We start from the raw sequence: 10,015 nt of genomic DNA on the forward strand, positions 1-10,015 counted from the left end.
GATAATCAACTTGGTTTTTTGCACCTTAAGAGCATGTTTGGTTCGACATTTTTGGCCTCTAAGATATGGAGTCAATTAACTATTTTCTTTCTTCTTTTTCGGTTCAACCTCTCCTCAATCCATTACCATTGCTTGGTGGTTATTGGATTCCCAAGTTTGTTACCTTTATGAAAGAAATTGATTATGTGAGAATTGCTTTACAAGTTAGAGAATATATACAAGTTACAAGCATAGAGTTATGCTACAAATTTGCTAACTGATTGCTAGAAATATGGTAATCAAATATTGACTAGCTAAAATAAAGATATATACAATGATAAGAGATGTATGCTAAATATATTCTAACACACCCCCTCGGTCGAAGAGTGAGGTTCTCATATGCTTAGACTAACCCTGAAATCGTTAAATAGAATGCGTGAAATCCTTGTTGCAAAAATATCAGCAATTTGGTCACGAGAAGGAACATGAAGCACACGGACTTCACCACTAGCCATTTTCTCACGAACAAAGTGAATATCCATCTCAACGTGTTTGGTGCGTTGATATTAAACAAAATTGCCGAATAAGTAAACTAGAGTAGCCTTTTGAAGGTGACAATGCAACTCTAGAAGCAGGTTCCTAATCCAGTAAGAATCAGAAACAATATTAGCTACACCCCTATATTCTGCCTCTGCACTACCACAGGAGAGTATAGGTTGTCTTTTGAAAGACCAAGAGATCAGATTATCCCCGAGGAAAACACAATAACCAGAAGTTGAACAACGGTTGTCAGGACACCCACTGCAACCAACATCTGTGTAAGAGATAAGGTGATCAACGGTGGATGTGTGCAAATGCAAACCATGGGATAAAGTACCCTGAAGGTAGCTTATTATACACTTGAGAGCACTCATATTCTCATTAGTAGGAGCATGCATATGAAGACAAATCTGTGGCACGACATAAGTTATATCAGGCTGAGTGAAAGTAAGATATTGAAGAGCACCTGCAAGACTACGATATTTAGTCGGATCATCAAAAGGAGCATCGATGGTGGCACTAAGCTTGGACTTAGTGTTAACAGGAGTATGACATGAACTATAGTTAGACATGCCGGCAAGTCCAATAATTTTTGACGCATATTGTTCTAAAATAAAAAAAATAGTCCATGAGCATGACGAGTAACAACAATACCAGAAAACAAACTTAGAGAACATAGGTCCTTCATAGCAAACTCAGAATGCAAGAGAGTCATGGAATAATTACAATCAGAAGAAGCCGTAAGTATAATTTCATCCATATACAAAAAATATAAGTAGTGTCAGAACCATTCTTGTAAATAAATAAATAGTGATCTCAATTTTTTGGAAGAAAACCCAATGGTAGCAACAAAATTAGCAAACCTTTGATACCAAGTGTGAGGAGCCTGTTTCAAACCATGTAAAGATTTTCTAAGAGGCAAATATGATTAGGATGATTATTGTCTCGAAAATCCATGGGCTGATGCATATAAATTAATTTATTAAGATAACCATGTAAAAAAGCATTCTTGACGTGTATTTGATGGATAGGCTAAAAGTTAGAGACATCAATACTGAGGACTGCTCTCATTGTAGTAGGTTTAACCACGGGGCTAAACGTCTCATCACAATCAACAACTTGCTCTTATGTTTTTCCATCACCTACAAGACAAGCCTTGTAACGCTAAAAAAACCATCACATTTATACTTATGGCGAAAAATCCACATAGAACGAATAACATCTACATCCGGTGGCCTAGGCATTAATTCCCAAGTCTTATCAATTAAAGTGTTAAGCTCACCAAACATGGCACATTTACAATTGGGATCACGAAGCGCACTAGCAAGATTTTTTTAGAATAGGAGAAATGTTCGTGGTGGTGTTTACGTGACACTAAGTAAAGTATTTAGGATTTGGTTTTAAAATGCCATGGATAGTACGAGTTTCCATGTGGTGGACCAAGGGATTATTTGGTTTAGGAGAGGAGGGCATGTTTGACGTGGTTTTAGGTTACGTGCTAGGGCCACGTGAGGTGGGCGAGTTTATAATCTCTATTATATAAGGGAAGGGGGGAGCTATGGTGTCCTCTTTTGAACTGACTATTTTGCCCCCCCTCCCCTTTCTAAATTACAAAAGGAATCTCAAAATTATAATTGAGACTCAAAGAAAACTACCGAAAATTAATTTACAACACTTACTCACAAATCACTTAAAAGAAGAAACTTTATAAATCACTCATATAATTAAGAAAATCATGTTGCAAATCATTTAAATAATCAAGAAACTTTATTAAACCTTAAAATAAATTAACATACAAAGTGAAAGAGTGTAATCCCTTGATTGATTCTATTCCCATCCAATCAGTATATACATTTGCAACTATGCTACTCATAAGGAAACTACTCTATAGTTACCTAAATACAATGATAACAAATCATCCTATAATATACAAGAATATTAACATATATTCTAACACAAAGTAAAACTAATAACCTAGAACGTCAATACATACAAAAACATTTACTACAAAAATTTACTTACAAATCACTGTTCTCAAGAACCATTCACAATTACTCACAAAGGTTACCTATAAACACAAATTTGAGAAAAACATAAGATTTTGACGGTGATATCACACATTTATCCATCAGCATAATTTGCGAACTTCCAAAAAGGCACATAATTCTTTTAACCTTCAAAATTATTTCACATTAGTTGAAATAAACAATAGGAAATTAGTTGACTGCTATGTAGTTAAAAAAGTGGGATGACAACAATGAGTTGAAAAGGGCTTTTATACAATCGGACTTAAATTTAGTTCATTTTCATATAAAACAAATTTAGTTCATTTTCTAAAAAAATGCCAATATTTAAATTTTTGCCCAAAACTTTTGCAAAAAATCCATGTTCAGAAATAAATTTTGAAAAACAAAACAATATCAAACTTTTTGCGAACAATTTTTTGCAAAAATCCATTTTCAGAAAAAAAAAACTAAATTAATTTGCAAAAAATAACGATTTTTGTTTTTCTAAAAAAAAATTCCAATATCAAATTGTGTACGAAAAAATCAAAATTTCATTTCAAATATAATTGAAGCTCAAAGTGTTAAAATTTAGAAAACGACAAAATTTGAAATGATGGAAATTTTTAAATATCAATGTGTACAAACAAAATTTAGAAGTTAGACAAGGAAAAAAAACTAAGGTGTATTTGTAGTGAAATCATAATTTAGAAGTTAGACAAGGAAAAAAAATTATTTACTTTTTCATAGTGTTTTCTATATATAATGAAACTTTTACATATATTTGGACCTATCTCTTTATATTATATTATAGCGATTAATTATCAAGGCAAAAAGGTTTATATAAAATATCATTCAATAATTAAAGTACAACATATCTCTCTATTATATAAGGAAAGAGGGAGCTATGCTGTCCACGAATGAAGAGACTATTTTATCCTTTTTTCCTTTCTAAATTACAAATCCACTTACAAACCAAAGGGAGATTCAAATAAAAATACTGGAAATAAAATTATAACAATCACTCACAAGTCAACTAAAATCATAGAATTGCATAATTTACATTATACAAATCACACAAATGATGAAACTTTACAAAAATCAAAAGATTAACTTACAAACTACAACCAATACACTGCAACGTCAATAGATACTCACAAAAATTTGACTTGAAATTCAAGTGTCCACTTTCTTCACAATATATGAAGTAGTGTACTTAATTCAAAAATCAACTAAAAAATTATAAATTAGAAATCATAGCTAAATTCAATAAAATTTCTATTTTATTCATAGAATTTTGACCTTGAAAAGTAAAAAAAAAAAAAAAGACTGGTGAAAGACTTAAGTGACAGAGACTAAACCAATTAAATTTTGCAAATAAAAACAATTATACTTTGTATGTCTAATGTTCAAATTTTGACTTTTACATACGTCGAAAAACATTGAGCTTCTGTTTTGAAAAAAATCCAAGCACGCATCGCGTGCAAAAAATGCTAGTATGAGAAGAAGGTAGAGGGCATGATGTAGCGTCTGGGCTACATGATGATTGGGTTGGGACTGAGCAGCAGAGGAAAACGGGTTGGCTGGGCCCGTGTGAGATTGTGGCCCGGTGGGAGTAAGAGGTGGAAAGTTAGGCAGAAGAATTTGTGCAGGCTGTGGATTTTGTGGTGCGAAATTCCTAGAAATAAGATGGATGATTGATGGATCAAGATTATCACTCAGAAAATCATAATTTGTAGAGTGGTTTTGTGGAGTTCAGAAAATGGAAATTCGGTTCCAACAAAACGCACATGACGACAAATTATTATCTTACCACTAGACATATCATGGCCTTTTGAGCCACAATGGCTTGGAGATGGATCAAGATAGGCACAAGGGGTAGATTTTTCCTGTAGTTTGTTTATAGTTGTTGAGGGGAATAACGGGAAACATAAACGACCAAAAAAACGCTAATCCGAGTAAGAAGGGTCACTTTGATAGAGGATTTGTGCAGGTAACAAATAATCTAAGACTAAGGAAGGAAGAATGTTTAGATATGCTTCCATAGATAAAGCAGATGCCGAAAAGATGGTGGCATAGAAGCATTAGCTAGAATCGTTCGAATGATATTATTTGAATTGTTTATGTGTCTTTCGAATTTACCGTTTTGGGGTGAGGTGTGAGGACAATAAAGACGAAAGACTAAGACATGACGATCAAAGAATTACTGAAGAGTCCATTAATATATTTTGTGCCATTGTCACATTGAAAAGATTTAATATTATGTTCAAATTGATTTCCGATTAAAGCATGGAAAGACACGAATAACTATTTGACCTGTGATTTCTTTTCAATAGGAAAAGTAGTACTCCAATGAAATTTTCTATAGTCGTCAATGTAGACACATAATAGTGTCTGCCCATTTAACGGTCAAATGATGAAATATATCACAGTATCAGTTGTTGCAGCCTAACGGAAGTGCAATCTGAAGAGCCAACCCAAAATTAATTTAAATTGTGTTTTGAAATATTATTCTAAAAGCACAATTAATTATTCATGCTAATTAATTTTATTTTAAGCCCATAAAATATTTTTATCCGTTAAAAGCCGAATTATATATTTATTATTTTGATAAAAATTTTTAATATTTTTAATTAATATTTTAATAAATACAAATCAGATTTTATTCCGTAACATTCAATCTTCGGATTTTAAGGATAAAAAATTATCTTTTAAAATGCGTTTAACGAAAAAGGCTGACAAATGATATGGACGCAGGAGTTGCGCCTAGCGCGCCACGTGCGTCCAACACATTGGCCGAGATGTTTCAGGGACGTCAACGAGCGTCTGACACGTGGAATTGTGACTCACATAGAGTCCTACGCCTAGTGCAGTCCCTGTCCGAGACGCAGATCCCTTTTCTATCTTTTTTAAATACGCGTACACACATGTACAACACTAATTTGGCAAGTCACGTTAAGTGCACCATTGTGCGTATGACACGTGGATCTGCGCTTCACACGATAGCTTGCGCCTGGCGCAGAGGGCGCGTGAAGCGCAGATTCCCTTTGCCTATAAATACATGTGATTTTTCGAATCCAGTACGGTTTTTCAATTATTATTTTACGAGCACATAAAAAATTCCAAATACTTTTGAAATATACTTCGAACCTCTAAACACTCAAACACTTTTTCGTTACTTCAATTCCCTTTCCGGGTCCTGGTCATACTACGTTCTTGGTTCCACGATTGCTCTGCCTGAATGTCATTACACGCTTTAATCTAAACTGCATAGGTATGATTCCGAAGGTCCCTTTAATAATTCAATTATATTTATTAGCTTGAAGTTATTAATGATTTATTGTCATGATGTAGATATTTAATTGATAACCGTGATTATTTATTCTAATCCCTTTTACTATTATTTTTTTATTGATGTTGTTTTATTTGTTCTGTGCATGATTTTTATCACCCACATGTTAAACAAGATCTAAGAAACTGTTCTAAGTAATTCAGATAATTTGGACAACTTGATAAGTACTTTGTAATATTAATGCCTAATAACTTATCGTTAAAAATTAGTCTTTTATGTGTTTTCTGAAAAAACTTACGCTAAATATTTTTAGGGTGCTTAGAAATATTATATGATTATTATTTGGCATAAAATTCGTTGTGAGTCGATATTTACTAGAGGCCAGCAATAGGCAACATGGTTTCTGACTGTGTTGTACCTCACCCTCGAACTCAATCTTTCGTGCATTTTTTACCATCTACGGAGTCTAGATGGGAAAATCTACATTAGATAAGTCCCTAAGATGTCCTTACCATTTTTAATATCCAATTAGGTATATGAGTCTTCCTTTAAAGACTTGGTAGCGATTTCAATAAAACCTAAACAATGGGGTAGTCAAATACGCACTTACACCGCGGTTGACGAAAAGTAAAAATCACGCCTGCAATTTGCGACTCCACTAGGAAGGATTATAAAAATTATTTCTTCAAATGAGTGGTTTAAACTTGAAAAATGCGATTTATTCTACTTTTATGCCTTTGAATGATATATCGTTTTGCATATATATGGCTATTGTTGAGCCACCATAAGGACAATCTACCTTGCCTCATCGGCACATGTTCTATGTATGCCCGAGGGCTTTGCGCTTTGTCGTTCCAAAAAGTTTTCTGAGCGATATGTTGATCTTAGTTATAAGCAAACCTACCCGACCATCACATTGTTCTCTTATGCTTGATTTGAGAACTGGAGTGCGTTTGACACGTGGCCACCTCTTTAAGCAGGGGTATGAAGGGTGGGATCAATCTCTTAGTCATGGACCTTTTCAGCCTTAACGTAAACCTGGCCATAGTTTCAAACGTAGAACTTGACATTTAGGTTGGAACTTTGCATATTTTTGTTCCACTTATGCATCTTTATGTGTGAGTGCTTTTAATTGATTAGTATCATACAAGTTTAGAGTCAAATGTTGTCAAACAAATTGATGCGTTTCAAATGGTGAAATCAAAGTATATCGATAGTTGTGATCCGCACAATTAGGTGCGTCCAACGCCACTCTACTGCATCCCGCGCATAAGTTCTTGCGTCGTGCATCCCACCTTGTAACTTGCGCATTGTCTTGCGCCTAGCGTAATGTCTTGCGCCTTATGTTTGATGTTGTGTGTACTCGATTTATGTATTGCTTGTTAAGCTTAAGTGTCTAATGTTGTCCGTATGTCCCCAAATCATAGGATAATTAGGTTTCTTTTTTCATCATAAAACAAAAAAAAAATCTCTCCAGCTTTTTCCAATCTATTTCAAAATTTCTATCTTCATCTTTTTTATGAAAAACCATACCTCCTATCCTTTTTGAAATTTCATCCTCATCTTTTTTCAAAAATCATTCTCCTATATTTTTCAAAATTTCATCCCATCTTCTATCTCGTATCTATTTCAAAAATTATTTTCTAAACGAAAATTAGAGCTTCTAAAGGAATGATAATAACATACTATCGTATGCATCAAATCATATCATTTGCATTAGTGTCACATCTTTGTGTTTGCATTACATATCTGCATCATCCAAACATGAAGTCAAGCATTGCATTCTTCCCCCTCAGACATAGAATTCTAGCATAAATCATCGAGTCGCACAAACACACACACACACACATAGACACACGATAACACCTTTATAGGTGAAGTCTTTTCCTAGGTATACACTAGCACCCATATCACGGGACACAGGCATGTCCCCTAATTATTTGTTTGTACTTTAGTGTATTTTTTGTATTTAAAGGTACCCAACATTGAAAAAATCTACATACGAGTTATATTCTTCCAATGTCTGAGGACCATTATGATTTAACAGCTAAGGACAAGCGCTATATACATGGTGCATCCAGCGCATAGACGAAGCAGTGCTACACGCAGCACATTGCGTCTAGTGCAATGTGCAATGCCAAGTGCAACCTTCTGCTTCCTGCACACAAGGCTCTACAATGTGCTTGGGGGATTCATAGTCAAGAGACAACCGTTAGGTTCTTGTACCAGTAGAAACAAAAAAGGCAGGCAAATCCAAGGCTAGGTCTGCAAACCATTACAAAGAAAAATAGCGGGCAAATCTAGCGCGGTGTATGCGAACCAGTACAAACCAAGATAACGGCAAATCCAGCATTGGGTCTGCATACCAGTGCAAATCAAGACGGCAGGCAAATCCAGCGATGGGTTTGCAGACTAGTACAAATCAAGACGACGGGCAAATCCAGTGATGGGTCTGCGGACCACTACAAACCAAGACGGCATGCAAATTCAGCGTTGGGTCTGTAGATCACTACAAACCAAGACAACATGCAAATTCAACGCTGGGTCTGCGGATCAGTACAAACTAAAATGACAGGCAAATCCAGCGTTGTGTTTGCGAACCATCATTAATGCCCTAGAGTAGGACCAAAGTAGCTCTATGCCGTTGAGTGTGAACAAAATAACTCTATGCTCAGAGCAGGACCAAAGTAGCTCTACACATTAAAACATTGCCCTGGAGTTGGAACAAAACAACTATACCATGCCATGAGCGGGAGCATAATAGCTCTACCCCGACATGAGCCAGAATAAAATATCTCTGCACGTTGTAGAACAGTCCTAGAGCTGGATGCATCTATACCCCGATATGAGCCTGTTTAGAATAGCTCAACCTCCACATGAGCTAGACTAGAATAACTCTACCCCGACAAGAGCTGGACCAAAATAGCTTTACCCTGACACGAGCCAGATTATAATAGCTCATGATTTCTTTTTTCACATATCATCTCATATTTGCATATTTATGATTAGTTAGCAAATTTGTTTCACATCTTTCTATTCTTAAAACTTTTGCTTGTTATGCACTTACTGACGTAAAAGAGTTATTTTGGATTAAAGAGCATTTAAAATCATTCCCCGTCCATACACATATACTTTGACTTTCGGTTTTGCAAACCTTAGTCAAACTATAAAAATTTATCTTTAAAAATGCATTTAATGAAAAAGGGTGGCAAATGAGGTGGACGTAGGAGCTGCGCCTAGAGCGCCACGTGCATCCAACACATTGACCCAGTTGTGTCAGGTGCACTAATGTGCGCCTGACACGTGGAATTATGACCCACATAGAGTCTTGCGCCTACCACAGTCCCTGTGTGAACATGCATATACACGTGCACAACACTAATTGGGCAGGCCGCATTAGGCGTGCCAATGTGTGCCTGACATGTGGATTTACGCCTCACATGTCAGCCTGCACCTGGCGTAGAGGGCGGGTAATGTGCTGAATCCTGTTGCCTATAAAAACCTGTGATTTCCCTAATCGAGTACGATTTTTTAATTATTATTTCACGAGCACAAAAAGACTTTCGAATACTTGCGAAATATACTTCGAACCTCTAAACACTCGAACACTTTTGATGCTTGAAATACTTTTCTAGATCTTAATCATACTACGTTCTTGGTTCCACAATTGCTCTACCAGAAGTTTGTTACGCTCTTTAACCTAAACTGCATAGGTATAATTCTTGATGACCCTTGAATAATTCAATTATATTCATTTCCTTTATGTTATTAACAATTTCTTGTCATGATGTAGATATTTAATTTATAATCGTGATTATTGTATATTCGAATCCCATTTACTATTATTTTTGTGTATAATATTTATTTTGTTTTATTTGTCAGGTGCATGATTTTTATCACCCACATGTTATTATTGTTAACCAAGACCTGAACAACTGTTCTAACTAATCAGATAATTTGGACAACTTGTTAGGTACCTTGTAATTTTATTGCTTAATAACTTGTCGTTAGAAATTAGTCTTTTATGTGTTTCCTGCACCAACTTAGACTATATTTTAGGATACTTAAAAATATTATATAATTATTCTTTGGTTTAATTTTTTTGTGAATCGATATTTATTAGAGGTTAGCAATGGGCAACATGGTTCTTGAGTGTGTTGTACCCACACCCCCAAACTCAATCTTTGGTTTAATTTGACCA

At 35.1% G+C, this 10,015-nt stretch overlaps 1 protein-coding gene across 1 annotated transcript; it reads right to left on the reverse strand.

The window, feature by feature from the left end:
- Nucleotides 1-545: 545 nt before the first annotated feature.
- On the reverse strand, nucleotides 546-1,091 carry LOC109136548 (uncharacterized mitochondrial protein AtMg00810-like). The gene has a single exon (XM_019252728.1). It carries the CDS (start codon nucleotides 1,089-1,091, stop codon nucleotides 546-548), a length of 546 nt encoding a protein of 181 aa, XP_019108273.1.
- Between the last annotated feature and the right edge of the window lie 8,924 nt (nucleotides 1,092-10,015).

The sequence above is a fragment of the Beta vulgaris genome (genome assembly GCF_026745355.1).
Source record: "Beta vulgaris subsp. vulgaris cultivar EL10 chromosome 5 unlocalized genomic scaffold, EL10.2 EL10_2_Chr5_s1, whole genome shotgun sequence".
Classification (NCBI taxonomy): domain Eukaryota; kingdom Viridiplantae; phylum Streptophyta; class Magnoliopsida; order Caryophyllales; family Amaranthaceae; genus Beta; species Beta vulgaris.